The 18229-nt window shown below is 42.6% G+C and overlaps 1 protein-coding gene across 1 annotated transcript in view; it reads right to left on the bottom strand.

Moving 5' to 3' along the window:
* Window positions 1–2455: 2455 nt before the first annotated feature.
* Nxf3 (nuclear RNA export factor 3) overlaps window positions 2456–18229 on the bottom strand; it is a 97143-nt gene continuing 81369 nt past the window's right edge. Inside the window, exons 3-20 of the mRNA XM_057760718.1 lie at window positions 11013–11187; window positions 10677–10827; window positions 8991–9074; window positions 8797–8907; window positions 8424–8523; window positions 8163–8251; window positions 7660–7769; window positions 6129–6165; window positions 5453–5521; window positions 5328–5383; window positions 5076–5183; window positions 4891–4949; window positions 4537–4652; window positions 4394–4436; window positions 3722–3794; window positions 3052–3225; window positions 2618–2678; window positions 2456–2509 (exon numbers count right to left, since the gene is read on the bottom strand). Of these exons, the coding sequence (XP_057616701.1) occupies window positions 2456–2509; window positions 2618–2678; window positions 3052–3225; window positions 3722–3794; window positions 4394–4436; window positions 4537–4652; window positions 4891–4949; window positions 5076–5183; window positions 5328–5383; window positions 5453–5521; window positions 6129–6165; window positions 7660–7769; window positions 8163–8251; window positions 8424–8523; window positions 8797–8907; window positions 8991–9074; window positions 10677–10827; window positions 11013–11187 (1670 nt within the window). The remainder of the gene's footprint in view (window positions 2510–2617; window positions 2679–3051; window positions 3226–3721; window positions 3795–4393; window positions 4437–4536; window positions 4653–4890; window positions 4950–5075; window positions 5184–5327; window positions 5384–5452; window positions 5522–6128; window positions 6166–7659; window positions 7770–8162; window positions 8252–8423; window positions 8524–8796; window positions 8908–8990; window positions 9075–10676; window positions 10828–11012; window positions 11188–18229) is intronic.

Genomic DNA, 18229 nt, shown 5'->3' with positions numbered 1-18229 from the left:
CCTCTCAGATTGGCATGAGTCCAGCACGATCACCAGACTTCAACATAGCCCTAGTTGGCCAAACCCTAGATAAGGGCATGATCTTCAGTGGTAACAGGAGCCATGAACATTAACACAGATCGTGGAGCCACAGACCCAGACATGGCCCCTCAGCCACAACCAGGGCCCAGATGACACCATGACCCTGAGTGGTAGAACAGGCATGGTCCTGGCAGTGGCATGTCTCTTAGATTCCCACATGACCTAGAACCCAGGCATCCATGTGGCCTTTGGTAGCAACATGGGAGCAATATGGGCCATGAACATCAACACAAACCCCACCACGGACCCAGACATGGGTGCTGACATCACCATGGCCTCGGGCGGCAGCATGATGCTTGGATACCAATAGACTTTAGGCATTTGCATGGCCTTTGGTCGTAACAGGAGCCACAGACATCAACACACACCCTTGCTGTGGTGCAGCCACGGGCCCAGCATGGCCCTCACTGGATGTCTCCATGGCCCTGGGAGGCAGTGCAAGCCAGCTAGATCAGGACAGCCCCGTAGCGGCATGACCCTCAGATACCAGCATGACCTCAGATGTCGGCCCAGATCCTGAGCATCCTCATGCATGACCTTTGGAGCAACAGGTGCCACAGACATCAATACAAATCTCAGCTGCTACAGGGCCACACACCCAGACATGGCCCTTGGCAGCAGCACAAGCCTGGATGTCACCGTGGCCACAAGTGACAAGCAAGCTTCCCACATCAGCCCATTCTTCACCATCTTTCCCTCTTCACATCTGCCTCTCTCCACAGTACATGAACCATTCTGTCTCTCTGTCTCTCCCATACCCCACCATATATTTATGGTCAACTGCAGTTTCTCTTCCCGGCCCAGGGCAGGCATCAGTACCCAGTTTTTTGTTTGTTTGTTTGTTTGTTTTTTGTTTTTGTTTTTTTTTTTTTTGGTTTTTCGAGACAGGGTTTCTCTGTAGCTTTGGTGCCCGTCCCGGAACTAGCTCTTGTAGACCAGCCCCAGGCACGCAGGTAGGTGTCCTTTACCTGCCTGGTCCTAATGGAGCAGGGCAGACCCGCAGTTTCTCTTCCTACATGCCACCTGGGGTCACCTGTCCTGTAAGGGAAAGAGAAACCAAGGGCCTGCCTGGTTCTATTAGGACCAGGTAGACAAAGGACATTATTTTTTCTTAAAATATTAATCTTTATTTTCCTTTTCTAAATTATCTCAGTGTTTGTGGCTATTTTTGTACTTTAAGTGGTTGAATATATTTTTATAGGTTTTCTGGATATGACTGTTTTTAATAAAAATACAAAACTAATAATTTCCTTACTCTTACCTCTTTTTATACCAAGGATTTTTGTAGTATGACAGTTACATGTATGGGAATCATTTTTCTTCACAGGCTTTTATGTGTCTTTTAATATTATATCCTACCAATTATGTTGTTTTTAATTTTGAATAAATTTGTATTGTTAATAAAAGAATATTGTTATCTGCATGAAATACTTGATTAGTACTTTAGGCACATAGAACATCAGTACCCAGTTTTTTTGTTTGTTTTTTTTTGTTTTTTGGTTTTTTTTGGTTTTTCGAGACAGGGTTTCCCTGTAGCTTTGGTGCCCGTCCCAGAGCTAGCTCTTGTAGACCAGGCTGGCCTCGAACTCCCAGAGATCCGCCTGCCTCTCCCTCCCGAGTGCTGGGATTAAAGGTGTGCGCCACCACCGCCCGGCAAGCACCCAATTTTAACAGGGTTAGAGAGTATGTTCAACAGAGGAAGCTCTATCGTCTCCAGAAGCAGAACCGTACAGACGAAGATGGAGACTGGGACTTCAGTCTCTACAACAGTTCTTCCTTCGAGGTCCTCATTCTTGTAATATGGTCTGCCTCCAGTGAACTTGAAGGGATTTAACTAGCAACATCAATAGTATCTTCTGAGTATGACACAATTATCACAATCTTTTAGCAACTAGGATTGCCTCCACTGGGCCTATACAAGACCAGACCTCTCATTGGTCAGTCACAGAATCGGGGCCTATCCCTCTCTGCCAAACTATCAGCTACTGATGGATTCTAGAGGACAAAAACCATGAGTGTGAGACAAGGACTTACAGGAAAGGTGGAAGGGTAAGAAGGAGAAAGGACAGTATGCAAGTGAGAGTAAAACAGACTATATTACAGAAACATGAAATGCTCAAGAAATTTAATAACATTTATAATGAAAGAAAAAATAAGAAACAATGATCCGGAAATACATGGCAAATACACAAACAACAGGTCATTTAGATACATGAGAGTTAGCTTTACAAGCTCCACCTTAGCTCCCAGGTACCTTAGATCCCAGATGTCCCAATTCATTTACATGGAAATTACCATGCTAGAACAAAATCACAACAAAGATTTGAAGAGATAAGATAGTGACACCTAGGAACTTCTTCTTGGTGTGTTGTTCTTAGAATCCTGGACCTGTCTGCATGAAGGTATGCTCGGGGCTCGCATCCTTTACCTGTAGGAAACGAAGGATGCGATTGGGAGACCAGCAGACGCAAGAATACCAGCATCATTTCCAGGCCACCTGGCCTTTTCTCTCTTGGCCTGAATTCCCACACCTCACCTGGAGCCAGGCAAGGCTTTGACTAGCTTTGCTGGGATTCCACTGCTCATCATCAAGGCACCTGTGATAGAGTATGACCAGACAGTATGCATCAAGACACAGAATAGATACACTGACAACACAAAGGCATGTCCTGATCTATGCGACAGAAACACGCCTCTACATATACCTCAAGATATTCGGCAAGATGACACTTGTGTCATAATATAAGCAAATTCCTGAAAATCCAAATGTGTCTCATTCATGAACAGGGTCCACGGATTTCAGGGAATTATCAAATAGCTATTTAAAATGGCTAGTTAGCCCACTGTTTAACTGAGAAGAAACTGATCCGTAAGATAGTGAACGAAATAAAGAAGCGAAGCTTGTATGTTTCCATAACTCATTATCCTACCCCTACCTCACACGACTTCATTGTCTACACCAACACTCACGTCTGAGAGCACTCAACATTCATCCCAGCCTGTGTAGAGAATGTCTGCTCCATCTTCTGTTGATCCTGAAAGAGGGCAGGCAAACAGCTGGAAGAAGATGTGGCCACGGGAATGGAGGCACTGGGAAGCCCTTGGACATCCCTCACAAACAGCTTGTCGTTGATGATACAAAGGCTGGAGGTAAAACATTCCCTGAGATGGATGGGAAAACAGACAAAATAAACTTCTCAACAATTGCCACGCTCTCACCGAGCCACAATCGGGCCGTTCCCATATTCCTGCTTTGCCCTGCTTTTCTTCCCTGCTTATCGACAATACTCCCAGAGAGGGACCACACTGTTGCAGACTGTCTATATCAATAGAACAGGAGATTCAACTTTAATCCAACAATGGTTTTATCAGCAAAAAAAAAAAGGTGGACAGTATAATCAACATTTTTAGAAGACAGAGTTACAAATGGGAAATGTGACCTGACCAGAATGAGTGATACAGCAAGAATGATCCCGGTAGTCTGACCCCAGAGTCTACACTTTCAGCCACTACACTAGACTACTCCTTGACTCTCCCCATTGCCCTTCCACATATTGGTCATACCCCGAGGACTCCACCACCACATTGTCGCACAGCCCGAGGCTCGGGTGAGAGTGCCGATCCACAACACAGCACTTACTCAGAACTGTTGCCATAGGTAGCAATGAAGGTCCGAGTGAAGGCATGAACACAACCCTGAGAGCTGCCCTCTGCTTCAAGGACAAGAAAGAATAATGTGCCTTTAGAGTTGTCAATGCTTTAGACCCTCACAGGGCATTCTCCAGTCAGGGTCTTACACAAAGAGAAGCCAAGAACCACTCAATATTTGGCTTGGAGTCAGGAATGCCTTACAAGAATGGAGAGGGCTGGCAGCAATGGAAATGAACCACTCCCGTTGATGGGACCCCTACCAGATGCTGGACCATGTGGACATCACTTTCGGTGTTCACTTGGTCTCTGCTTCGCATCTCCCTTACGGGGGTGGGGAGTGGAGGGGGCAGTTTAATAAACAACATTTGCAAACATGGAAATGCAGAGGTTAAGCAACTGGCCCAAAGTTAGAGTAAGGATCTGGAATGAGAGCCACCAACCCCACAGCTCCCGTACCCTCCCTAACCCAGGAGCTGTGGGGTAGACAGGCACAGCCCTCGGTCAGGGGCAGACGGGGATGGTCTACGGGCAGGGTGCTGTGGGCAGGAGAGCACAAGGGAGGAAAGGCACACAATGAGGGGACCTGGGGGAGTTCTCAGGGGTCCACATCCAGGGCAGGAAGCGGGATAGGGTCTGGAGAGCGGATTCTGCAGACACTCGCCTTCTTTGAACAATCCACTAACAGAGAAGCAGAGCATGGTCTCCTGGAAGGGAAATGCATGAGCTCAGCGTCCTGCATAACTTTCTACCCATCCTCAGTTTTCTGAGTATGGGCTGTGGCCCACGGAAGGAGCGGGTGCTTACTGTCTGGAAGCATATGTCCACCACAAAGGAGGTGAGGTCATGCCGAGTTTTGGGCAATGTATGAAGAAAGCAAATAATCTCATATTTTTTATGCTTCAGCAGCTGCTGCTGCATATCTGTAAAAAGAAGAGAAAAAAATGTCCTTGGAGTCGCACATGCTTTTTGGACACTCACACGCCATTTCCCAGTCAGAGTCATGGCCTAAGGGGTCTAGGAATAAGCAGCTGTTGGTTTGGAATCAGGAGAGAGTGTCAGAAATGGGGAGGACAACAACAGGAACCTTAGCCTCTGGCATCTGTGATTGTGCCCTCTAGCCCCCTTTACGCTGTCCAGTCTTCCCTGTCACACACGTACAAGGATCTTTGAGAACCTTCATATCTCTGCTGTGCTTGAAGTACCCGCACAAGTTGCTCCTAGGAGAAAAGGGGGAAACAAACTGGTGGTCCAGCAAATGTAAGGATTCCAAGGGACTGCCTGTATCTGCTGGAGGGTGGGGTGCAGTGCTCTAGGCCATAGCTTGAGCTGATTGTGTTACTTACGAGGATGAGTCCATGGAACTGAAGAGGACGGTCAAAGAGAAGCAAGCCTCAGCATGGTAGGCATTAAGGAGTTCCTGCCGATCTCCATTGTCATAGATGAAGTAATACCTAATGGGGGCGGGGTCATAGGATAGGCTAATCACATCAGTTTGGGTCTCAAATGAGAGTTCCAAGTTTTATCAAGTAGAGCTATAATTTTGTAGCCTCACTTCCCACATGACTCCCTTTTGTCAGGTTCCCGGAGGTACTTACTGCTGCAGGAACTGTAGGACCAGAGTCTTTACAGCCTCAGATCCAAAAAAAATCCCCTGAAATAAAAGCAAACAGGATGTAGGTTCTGACCCATTTTATACACAAATTCAAACCTCTCTCCTCACCTTGCAAGGTGGTAAACTCTTGTGGTCCTGGAGGCCACAGAGAGCTGGTTTAGGAGATTCCTGTCCTTCCTGTGGGAGGCAAGAAAACTCAATGCAGAGCTGGCAGACGATGCTGGATGGTGAGGGAAAGGGATGTGTTTGCAGATGGGGAAGTCAGGTGTGAAGAGGATCCTGGAAATGTCACTGATAGACATCAGGCTGGGATCATGACTTGCCGTTGGCAAGTTCTCCCATCAATCTAAATCACTTCTCCATATCGCTTTGAAGGGACAGGTTCAAAAAGTTTAACTTAAGCAAGACCTATTAGCTTTCAGAGCATTTTTTTTCACTTTTTTTCCTTTTTATTGTTTATTTATTTATTAAAGATTTCTGCCTTCTCCCCGCCACCACCTCCCATTTCCCTCCCCCTCCCCCTCCCCCATCAAGTCTCCCTCCCTCATCATCCCTAAGAGTAATCCGGGTTCCCTGCCCTGTGGGAAGTCCAAGGACCACCCACCTCCATCCAGGTCTAGTAAGGTGAGCATCCAAACTGCCTAGGCTCCCACAAAGCCAGTACGTGCAGTAGGATCAAAAACCCATCGCCATTGTTCTTGACATCTCAGTAGTCCCTTTCAGAGCATTTTGGATGCAGTGCCAGGCCCAGTTAGAGAAATCGATAATCAAGGAATACACTTACCAGGCTTAATAACTTGGGGAACAATTCCAGAACTGAACTACCAAAAAAAAATGCAACCTGGTTAAGAACTATGTATTGTACATGTATGTACAATCATTGCATGGCATCCCATTAATATGTGTTAGATAGCATGTCTGATTAATACATTAACTTGTAATGTATTCACCCATCTTCTGACATATAAATATAGGAACACAGATATAACCATTTAAAAATAATTGAAAGTGAAAAGGCAGTCCTTGTGGCAATGACCTAGAAGAAAGAACATTGTCTTTCCCTGCTGCTCTCCTCTCTCTTCTTCTTATTGGGTAGCTCCTACACTCCCTGCTCTAATCCCTTTCTTCAGGTTCACAAGAAGCCACATTGGAGAAGCAGAGCTCCAAGGACTCATTTCCCCTCCTCACAGTCTCCATGGGAAGCTCTGCAGGGAGCAAGGCATGGGATGAGATCCCAGGACTCTGTCACTTTGTTCGTGCCCTAGGGAGTCTGGGGCAGGGAGGTGAGGAAGGCATGGCTCAGGACTCAGTAAGAGGAAGGCATGGGGATAGTAACAGAAAGGGAGTGAAAGTAGGTGAGGTAGTTGTGGGGGAGACACAGAGAGTAGAGGCAAAGGAGAAAAAGGAAGCCACACAAACGGAATGGAGGATGCTCTGTTTGGCCTGGTACTAAAGGTCAGGGGTCACTGGTAATAGAGGGGAAAAGGGCTCCTCTGCAGCAGTCCTTTACCTCATCTTCTCCAGACTGTGCCCGGGACCCAAAGCAAGAATGAAAGCGAAGACTTCACAGTATTAGGTACTGTTGAATGCAGGCTCGTATTTTCTCCTATGCAGGGCTCATTCTGGGAGCAATGAGCCTCTTTGTGGGAAAGGGACATTCCCCAGTAGCAGCTGACTCTTATAGTCACTATGTTCTCTCCTGGAGGTCCTCTCTACTTGTATGTGTCTGAGTATGGGTCTAACCTAGGGAATCAACTTGCTTATGTCAGGCTATGCAGGGATCCTCTTTAACATATTAGGTAGGATGATGAGCAAGGTAGGTAGGTAGATAAGGAAGACAGAAGAGATGGAGGCCTCTTTGGTTCTCCACAGGTTCCTCTTGACCCAGGGAAGCCCTCTGCTCTCTGACATTGGCCCACTTCTAGATCTTTAGTTCAGGGAACCCATGTTTCTTTCCAAGAGGACTAAGCCATCCCAACAGTGGTCCAAAGTAGGTAATGTTATCATCATTCAAAACCCCTGACCTCATCCTGTAGTAACAGCCTTCAGGGCAGCCTGGAACAGATGAAGGGACTTTATAAGAGTAAGGAAAAGGGAGCTCCAGTTAGGATAGGGGAGGAGCCCAGTGTCATCTTTCTAAAGCACCGGAATGCATGCTGGAGGAGACTAAGTGCTCAGACATAAGAATCACACCCCAGATTACGTGAGCGGAGGAGGAGTAGTGTGGGGACAGCTGAGGATATAGACAGAGTGGAGGGTGAGGTCTGTGGTCCTCCCAAAAGACCAGAGCTGCTCCTCTTGAAGATACAACTGACTTTATGTTACTGGATTTATCCGGGATGGTAGTACTCAGAGAGCTTTGGTCTGCACGTATCTCTTCTGGATCCAGGTCTTGCCCCTTGACTACCGTCCCTGCAGACTTCATCTGCAACTATGGGAATAAATACATGGATCAAGAGAAGAGAAGCAAAGGATTCTTGAACCCTCAGCTCTTTCCCTTGATCCCTTACCTGTAAATCCACTTCCCTGCCTCTTGTCAATACTCCAATGACCACTTCTCCTTTCTTATAATATCTCAGTATTATGTCTCACCTCATTTCCAGATTCATCCAGGCTGTCAACAGTAGGGGCCGCTGCCTTAGTATCAGGGAAGCCAAACATCTGATACGGTTTACTGTAACTCTGGTTCAAGGGCAGCATCTAAGGTAATAGAAAAAAATAGTGAAATGAAACAACAGTGAATATTTGAGATCAAACTAAGTACTAGCTAATCTCTACCAAACTTACTCTCCAAACAGCATCAAGTGTAAGGTCTTACCTGCGTCGTGTCCTCTTCATAAAAATCCAGGGATGGAGCCATGCACCTTCTAAGATTCAGTGACAAGTCAGTAGGATGGGTCAACAAGTCTTCAGGAATCAAGAACAGAGAATCAGAAGGCGAAGAGGCAGTCGGCTGACACAGAGCTGATACAGAGGAGTTGCCAGCACCAACCTCTTCTTAATTTACAATTCCTAAATTTCCACACCAGCCAGCCCCTTCTTCCCTTATTACCTCTAGACTTACTGCTGTCAGTCATGCCTTGCACAAATGGGAGTCTCGGCATATTAAGAAATTGCTGAGAAGTAGCACCCTGTTGGTTCATAGCCAGCTTCAGAATCACAGATGGAGTTCCATGACTCTGAAGCAGAAGTGATATAAGGGACAAGAGATGGGGGAAAAGCACAGGTCCAGCTGTGGGTATATAAAATGTCTTAATCCTACATTACCTTCATTCGGTCCATCTTCTCTGACTTCAGCTCTGTCACCAAGTGGAGTTCATCACAGGGGCTGATGAAGATTGTTATCTGCGGAGAACAAATGAGAGTTTGTGTTGACACTGAGAACTGAGACGCCCCGGAATCATACAAGATATTGACCCTGGCTTGCAATTGGTCACAGTCACACTCTTGACACATACCTTATTATTAGACTCATCCCAAATCTTGTCACTGATATTTTTTAGTTCAAAGGCAATGTAGGGATCATCAACAAAAAACTGGGCGTGCGATTTCTCATAGTGAAACTGCATGAATAAGGGTGAGAGAAATAGAATATGGGCAAATGTCATGGTTCATAGAGCCCATCATTCGTCCTGATTCCTCTTACCTCTACTGGAGTGAAAGGGATACTGCACTGGCTCTGAATCAAATTCAACAGCCACTTCTTATCATATTTTATGCCAAAGGGAATCTAGAATCAAACATTAAGAAAAAGATAGGAAAAAAGATTGGCACATTGAAATTTATTTATTTATTTATTTCATGCATGAAAGGTAATTACACAATATACTCTTTAATGAGCAAACATATTGATGTGGCAAAAGTACAGTTATTGGAACAAATAAACTAGATTTAAACACTAATGCTTCTACCAGGTGTTTCAGTATAATAATTAATGTCTTAAAACTCTATGTTTCGAGTACTTACTTTCAGAACTCTTTTGAGATAATAAAGACGCTGTAACAAAATATCATTATCTGAATATACATTATAGACACCAATATGATACAGGCATAGAAGTCTCATTTTATATATGTACGGAGGAAATACTGTGAAAAGGATGAAAACAGACTGGCCAGAATTTAAATAATCTAACTAATTCATGATAAACATCTATAAACTTAAATACTTATCCTTGCTACATTCTCTGGCCTATGGAAAGTGCTCTTTGTAAAGAGAAAGAAAATAAAACCTCCCGTTTGCATCAAGTATTCGGTTTTGGCTCTAAACTTTTATATTTTTTTATTTCACTGTTCCTTATTTTACATTAATATAGGGTCTTGTGGCATTGTTCAAGCTGGTCTCAAACGAGTAATCCTCTGGCCTTAGTCTCCTGAGCAGCTGGGATTACATGTATGTGGCATATTGGAATTTAAAGTCAGAGTTAATCGAACAAAGGAGTTCAGCCCATAACATACCACATGAGTTTGTTTACATAAAAATCTAGAAAATACGGACAAATCTATTGTGGTAGAAAACTAACCAAGAGTTGATTGAAAAAAAATGATATGGGGAAAGAATGGAAGAGAACAATTATAAAGGGAAGCAAGGATGCTTGATGTGTTTGATGGACATGTTGACTGGGAAAATGGTTTCACAGATGTGCAGCCAAGTAGTGTTAAGCTATATACTTTAAATGCATGTGATTTATTATTTGTTAATTTTACTTAAAGAAAGCCGTAAAATGGAAGGACTCAAATATGTTTGCTTTTAAGCTTTAAGGCAATTTCTAAAGATGGTACAAATTTTATTATTTCCTTTATATCACCGGTGGATTTCCTGAATCTACTTTCCTTTCATTCAGGTGATTTCCTTCAATAAAAACTCCAGATATGAAAATCAACTTTTTAAATTTAAACAGCTAATTTACTTTTAATTATTTCTCTGATTTTTGAGATTATGATATGATTTCATTTATAAAGCCATAATAAGAGATCTTACCTATGGCAGAACTAGCCTTCTTCTTTAATAGGGACCCCAAAGATACATTGTCAACCACCTCTTCAATACACACATAGAATTTTAGTAAAACTGGGGCATCTAGTGTAGAGCTGTTATATCTTCTCACATGGATTTCTTCCTTTGCTTACACACGACTCCCTGACTTTTCCCTACAGTCACCCTGGTCTGTGTTCATTGCCTGTCTGATTTGTCCCTTAATTGATTCAGCATGTGGACTCCTCTGTCAACTCCACTGTATCCAAACAACCACCCAATAACTCTACTCAATTTCAACACAACTCCTCTTGATTGCCTTCTTTTGAGTATTAGATCCATTTTCTGGGGTACTTACTATGACCTTGAACCAGTTCTTTGAGGTGTCATCTTGCTTGTCCTCCATTTTTCTCTCTGGAGGTATTGGCCATCCCTCCCTGTTAATATACATTTGGTTTCGTTTATGTAAGTTGATTCTCTGATGACGGGGTGGAATACCATAGGGAGTGCTGTCGGAAAATGAAGTAAAAGTAGTCCACATATACTTAGAAATTCTCCAATAGACCATTTGCCCTACTTGTATCAAGGCTACAGAAAGATTGCTCAACCACTTGGAGATATAAATGACATTTAACTACAGTGTTATGCATTTCACTAGCCTGGTATATTCCAATCATACTGACTGGTCACTTACTATCTTCTTCTAGTATATATGGGAGGATCACTCATTGCTGGCTCTCCACCTTGCTGTTGAGAGAATGAAGTACGCACTGTAGCACTGATGTGTTCAGTAGAGTTGAGAAATATCCTTCGGAAAATTCCCCGACATCTCATCCTTCTTTGATAAGAGTTAGTTTCAGAACTGTGCCCTTAAATTAAAATCAAGACATTAATGTATAATAACCCCCCAAAAGGTACTGGGGAAATACAATGGCAAATCAAGGTTATTAGCTGTTATGATATCCCACCCCCAAATATCTGTAATCAGTGTAAAAAATACTGAAAGCCTTCACTGAGCTTCTACCTCCTGGGAGATGAGAGGCAGGGAACTAAAGAGAAAACAAACACAGCGGTCAAGGTCTGGGCTCAGCAATTGCTCTGTGATGTTCCTAACTGTCCTGCCCTTCTCGGGCAGAGTGATCTGAGACAAATTATGCTTCATTCCTCAATCTTGACTCTCTCTTCTGTTTGAAGAATAACAAAAATTATCTTGGAAGGGTTTTTATGGTTCAAGGATCACAGACAAACTCCCTGCCTGAAAGAAGAGCTAGACAAATGATAAATAAAGCAGAACAAAATATCCGGGTTGTGTCTTGCTCAAATATTATCATGAAGACCAGGAAAAGAGAAGGAAAGAAGTTAAAGAAAATATGGCAAGCATAGCTAACACATTAGTTGAGAAGTTTCAATTAAAAGAGACTTCAAGTTCAAATAAAAACAGCAATAGAATAGAAGGACTGTGTACACTGAGAAAAAAATATCTCATCAATTTCAAGAACTTGTTGTTCTTGTGGTGAATGGGAGTTCAGTTCCCAGCACCCACATGGTGGCTCACAGCCATCTGTAACTCCAGTTCCAGGGAATCTGATGTGTTCCTCTGATCTCCTCAAGTACCAGGCACATATATGGTGCACAGGCATAAATGCAAACAGAACACTCTTACATTAAATAAATAAACCTTAAAAAGTTAAACTAAAACAGAAGTAGTCTGTGAGATGGCTCAGCAGGTAAAGGGCTTGCCACCTAGCCTGAGCACTGGAGTTCAGTTCCCTAGACCCAAATTGTACATGAAGAGCACTGATTTCCTCAAGTTTCCTGTTGTTCTGAGGCCTCCAAACATGTACCCATGCACTACACTGAATGAATGAATGAATGAATGAATGAATGTTTTAAAAATCAGAAACATCCCTTTGGGGTCTGGAAGCACACACTTATAATACCAGCCCCTAGGAGGCAGAGAAAAGAAGACTGTCATAAGTTCAAGGTCAAGCTTGTCTTCAAACAGACTCCCATGCAATAAAGAAAAGTCAGTGACATTGATAAATTTGTAGGCAAAACTGAGTATTTAGTATATAATACAATACTTCTTCTGGGATGCATATGCATATCTCAGATAACTATTATGAAAAAAGACTAGAAAAAGAAAAGGGAAAATAATAAAGAAGATGTTGTATTCCTACCTCACATATAGTGAAAGCACATGACAAATCAGGTGAGGGTAAAGAGTCATAATGGTGCAAGGATCATGTATTGTCTGAGGACAGGTAAAAATAAGGGTCTGCCGGCTAGTGGTGCTAACTCAACATATAATAATAAAAGAATAAAAGTAAATAAAGATAAATGTATAAAATAACATATCTGTACCAAATTAAAAGTAAGTTAAATATTCCAAATTGAAGGGCAGACAGAGTCTGACTATGTAAAAAAAAGAATTCCATCTGCCAGGTATGGTGGAACATGTTTGAAAGTCACCACTTGGAATGTAGAGACAGTAGAATCAGGAATGCAAGCCCAGCTTTAGCTACTTAGGGAGTACAAGGCCAAACTTGCCTACATAATGAGACCCTGTCTGAGAACAAATGAAAGGAAAGATTCTGTCAAATGTACTTTCAAACACATAAAATTTAATTCTATATAAAAGTTTTAAATAAAAAAGGCAAACATTCTCACTTATTTGTGGAAGCTTAAAAGGTGGAACTCCTAGAAGCAGAGGTTAGAAACTGTGGAAGAATAGCTCGTGTGGACAAGGTGGGATTCCCATTACAGTGGGAGGAATAAGTCCTAATATTCTTTTCTCCAGTTTGTGTATGTGCAGACTCAACTAATCTGGGCTCCTAGGGGCTCACAGAGACTTAACTGACAATCATGGAGTCTACACAAAACTACCTAGGCCCTCTGCATATGTTATAACTGAGTAGCTTGGTGTTCTTGTGGGACTCTTAACAGTTGGAGCAGGGGCTGTTTCTGACTCTTTTGCCTGCTTTTGGGACCCCTTTCCTCCTGCTAGGTTGCCTCTTTCAGTCTTAATACAAAGGTTTGTGCTTAGTCTTACTGTGTGTGTGTATGTACATATATGTATATATATATATAACATTTTAAAATAACAAAACAAATATAATTTTGTACTATCCAACTGCAGGTTTATATTGGAAATAGAAAAAGTAAATTTTACAGAATGATATTTGGGTTGGGTGGTAGTGGCATACACTTTAATCCCAGCACTTGGGAGGCAGAGGCAGGTGGATCTCAGTGAGTTTGAGGCCAGCCTTGTCTGCATAGTGAGTTCCAGGACAGCCAGGACTGTTACATATAGAAACCCTGTCTTGAAAAAAGTGAAAGAAAGAGAGAGAAAGAGGGAGGAAGGGAGGGAGAGGGAAGGAAGGAAACAAAGAGAGAGAAAGAGAGAGAGAGAGAGAGAGAGAGAGAGAGAGAAATTCTATGGGACAGGGATATAGTTCAGTTGATAGATTGCCTTCCTCACATGAATAAGACTGTAGATTCCTTGGCCAACATGGCATAGACTAGGGGTAAGGGTAACAGCACTCTCTTGTAGCATTCAAGAGTAGGAGACAGAAGTGTCAGAAGTTCAAGGTCATCCATGCCTACATAAAAACTTCAAGATCAGCGGAGACTGTGTGAGACACCGTATCAAGCATGAGAGAAAGGGGGAGGAATGAAATAGTAAGAAAGAACATTTCATAGTGATAAAGTTTCAATTTTCAAAAAGTATTTTAAAAAGTTTCAATCAAACAAGAAGATGGGGCTGGAGAGATAGCTCAGAGGTTAAGAACACTGGCTGCTCGCCAGGCGGTGGTGGCACACGCCTTTAATCCCAGCACTCAGGAGGCAGAGGTAGGCGGATCTCTGTGAGTTCGAGGTCAGCCTGGACTACAAGAGCTAGTAAAGCTACGGAGAAACCCTGTCTCGAAAAATCCAAAAAAAAAAAAAAAAAAAAAGAACACTGTCTGCTCTTCCAGAGGTCCTGAGTTCAATTCCCAGCAACCACATGGTGGCTTAAAACCATCTATAATGGGATATGGTGCTCTCTTCTGGCTTGAAGGCATACATGCAGGAGGAACACTGTATACTTATGTATACTTAATAAATAAATAGTCTTAAAAATAAAACAAGAAGATGGTATTAAAGTCTACACTTGCATGAATATCTTAATATAAAGAAATAAAATTGACTGGAGGGAAAAATAAGTGGACAAATACAAAATTTGGGGAAATTTTCAACATTTAATAACAGATAAATCTATCAGACAATAGTTCATGTGCATAAGGAAGATTTAAACAATTTCAAGAAACAAAGTAGGCAAAAAGCAAAAGCAAAAGGATCACTTTAGCCCAAGAGTTCAAGGACAGCCTGAAATGGCATTTATGTACAAAGGTAAAACATGATTTTATATATTATATATACATAGATAACAAATGTACTTAATTGACATGGAACCCTACACACATGTAAGACGTTTCAGAACTGTTCACACAACATAAAGCAAGTATCTAGAAACTTCTATAAGGATAATGCAATGTTCAGAATGACTGAAGTAGATTCAATCCACGGTTGCTTCCTTGTTCCTTTATTAACACTAGTATGAATATGAAGAATATTAATTTCCACCAAACCCTTCTCTAGGTCATATTTTCTATTTCTCAAATCCTAGACTGGAGATGAAGCAAAGCTCAGATTTTTTCTTCTCAATGGGTTTGGGGGTGAGGGAGTGGTAAGCAGGGGACTGCACTTCACCTCCACAGGAGGCTTTCTATGAAGAAACATGACAATCACCTCGGTACTCATTTGATCCTTGTCTTCTGGAGAGTGGAAACTAAACAACTTGTGGGTCCCTCGACCCCACCCCCACTCTGTTCCTAAAGAGGTCATCTAAGGGCCATAAGCGAAGAGGAAAGTGCAGTATCACCCCTGCCCTAAGAAAACCTGGGCAAACACCCCATGCTGTTCAACTCACCCATGGTAGGTCCTGAAGTACCTTGTCACAAAAGTCCTCACTGTGTTCTTCTCAGGACACTCTGTGTGGTCTAGAGCTGAAAAACTGAGGAAAGCTGCTGAGAGAGAAAAGCAGGCTCCAAACGTCAGCTGCAAGATGGAAGTCCTTACAGGAAGTTTTATTCAGTAGGGCATAGAGAGGAGGTCCCTGGGGTTGGGCAGAGTAGACCAATGTCCTGTTCTTACTGCCTCCTAAAGGTTTGACCAATCAAACACTCTGAGAGTGCTTCAACTTGAGCCACCACAACCCAGAGGCCAACTAGAGTGTGACAGCTTGGGCCTTTGGTACTTGTTGCTACAAATGCAAAGAACTTGGCATACCCAGCTCTGTACTGGTTACATTGTACTGTGTTCTTTAGTTTTTGAGAGCTCCGAGTGCCCCCTGTGAACCAGACAGGTACTTCTGTACTTGTAACATCAGATATGCTGATATGCTCTCCCCTCCTCCACTCCTCAAGAAATTATCTCATCTCAGAATCACCAGCCTCTGAAGTTGTGGAGGCTTAATGGGGTACAAGTCTTGTCTGGAGACATTCAGCTATTACGTTGGGAAACAGTAGAGCTAAGATCTACTGCATAGGGTGCACCTTCCATGAGACACCGTTTATTTCCTTAAGCTAAAACAAAGTAACAAAATGTTCTGAAAACCATCATGTAGTTGGAATTTACCTTCAGCTCACTCCAGAGGTAGAACACACACACTCAGAGAGAGGGGCAAAGGAAAAAGGGAGAAGGGATAGGCGCAAAGAGAGGAGAGAGGGGAGGGAGATAAAGGAACAAGCGAAGTTTATTGGATCATTGTGATGCACTATCTCGACAAGGGTGGAGTGACGGTAGTCAAAGGGGATAATTGTCTCACTGATTAGAGACAGAAATGTCGTTCCAAGCATGTCAAGCCTCTGTACAAGAAGGGGAAAGGAAAGGGGGTCTGGACTCAAGTGCATCTACAGAACTTTCTTGAAACTCTTCGCCTCAAACTTTTTGACAGCCCATCCCAGGTCTGTATGCTCTGAGAAATGAAGTCCAGCCACTGAACAAATCCCCTGCCTTTGTCTCTGTCTGTCTGTCTGTCTGTCTCTGTGTGTGTGTGTTTACAAATATATAAATAGAACCTGCTGTGGCTGCTGCTGTTGTATTCATGGCTTCAGGACTGACCACTTGGTGCGTGACAAGCAATTAGTGGGCTCCTCCATGGAGAGGATGACTCTCCTTCTCTTAGCAGCCATCAGTCACCTACGGTTTCCTGTCCAGGGTGTGCGTCCATGAGATGTGCCCCCTTCTGCATTAGTATGCTCATTGAGAATGCCATTCTTCAGATCTTACTTACACAGCCATTTCTAAAAGAGGCAGTCTCATAGGAGACTTCCTTCTACCCTGGCTCTTACAATTAAACTGCCCAAAGTAACTCCTTTTTGCCCTAGATTTGGCTAACTTCACCCAACTGTTCCTAGTCCCCTGTTGAGCACATCCGCTAAGCACCTACAGCTTTCTGAGGTCCACTGTTTTGCAACTTAAAATAAATTGTTTTAATAAGCTTAGTAGAAACTTTTGAAGCTTTTGAAACCCCTCACCATTGCCTCTGGTAAGATACAGTTGTGGCTTGAGGTTTTAAAAATCCTTCCCTGTCTTTCGTTGGGCAGAGACTTCTTTGTAGCATGAATCTGCTCTTGGTCACCAGCCTAAATAAAGGACTCATACTTGGTCTTATATCCATTGTGGTTTGTAGCTTTCTTTCATGACCTGTAACACAGACTTTCAGCCCTCTCTTCATCAGTGTTTCCTGGGTCATAAGTGCAGAAGCTGTAATGTACATGTATCCAATGGGGCTGAGCTCACCATGATATGCTCATTTCTACTACATTGTGTTCAGTTGTAGTATTCTGTCATGGTCTCATTCTAAAATTTATATGGAACCAGAAAAAAAACTGGATTGCCAAAGCAATCCTCAGCAAAAATCATATTGCAGGGGTTACTAGTCCAGACTTCAAGGGATGTTGCAGAATTATAGTGACAAAATTAATATGGTCCTGGCACAAAAACAGACATGTAGATCAATGGAAGAAACTAGAAGACCCAAACTCATAACTAGTGTTATCTGATGTTTGTCAGAGGCAATAAAACATACACTTGGAGAAAAGACAGCATCTTCAACAAATGCTGCTAAGAAAGCAGGTTGTCCACATACAAAAGAATGAAATTAGACTTATGTCTATCACCTTGTACAAAAAGTAGATATAAGTGGACCAAAGACCTTATCTTGAAATATGAAACACTGAATTGCATACATAATGCTGCTAGAAAAGAAAGCATAGGCAGTGCCTACAAGGTATAGGTGTAGAAAAGGACTTTCTGAATGGTACTCCAGTAGTCACAGAATTAAGGTCAGCAATTGACAAATGGAACCTCATAAAGCTAAAAAACTTCTGAACACCTATGGAAACAATCAATTAAGTGAAGAAGAAAACCACAGATTGGAAAAGAATCTTTGCCAGCTCTACATCTTTCAGAGAATTAATATTCAAAATATATACAGAACTCGAAGAGTCAAGGAAACAAAAGACCCAATTGAAAAACGGACTAGGGATTTAAACAAAGGGTTCACTAGAGAAAATAAAAAATGGCTAATCAATATCTCAAATATGTTCACCATTCTTAGCATTTGGGGAAATGGAATTTTTTTAAAAAGTTGAGATTTCATTTTAACCCAGCCGGAATGGCTAAGAGCAACAAACCAACTGACAAAAAAAAATTGAGGTTGTGGGGAAAGGGCAATCTTCATTCACTGTTGGTGGGGAGGCAAATTTGTGCAGCCACTCTAGAATCCAGTATGAACAACACCCAAATTCATTTCTTCGCAAGAGTTAAGAAATGCAAACAAAACCTAAAAGTACTTCAGTAGAT

This window comes from Chionomys nivalis, chromosome X (genome assembly GCF_950005125.1).
Source record: "Chionomys nivalis chromosome X, mChiNiv1.1, whole genome shotgun sequence".
NCBI classification, from domain to species: domain Eukaryota; kingdom Metazoa; phylum Chordata; class Mammalia; order Rodentia; family Cricetidae; genus Chionomys; species Chionomys nivalis.
Note: the sequence above shows the minus strand (reverse complement) of the source record. Positions and strands in the feature narration are given on the sequence as shown.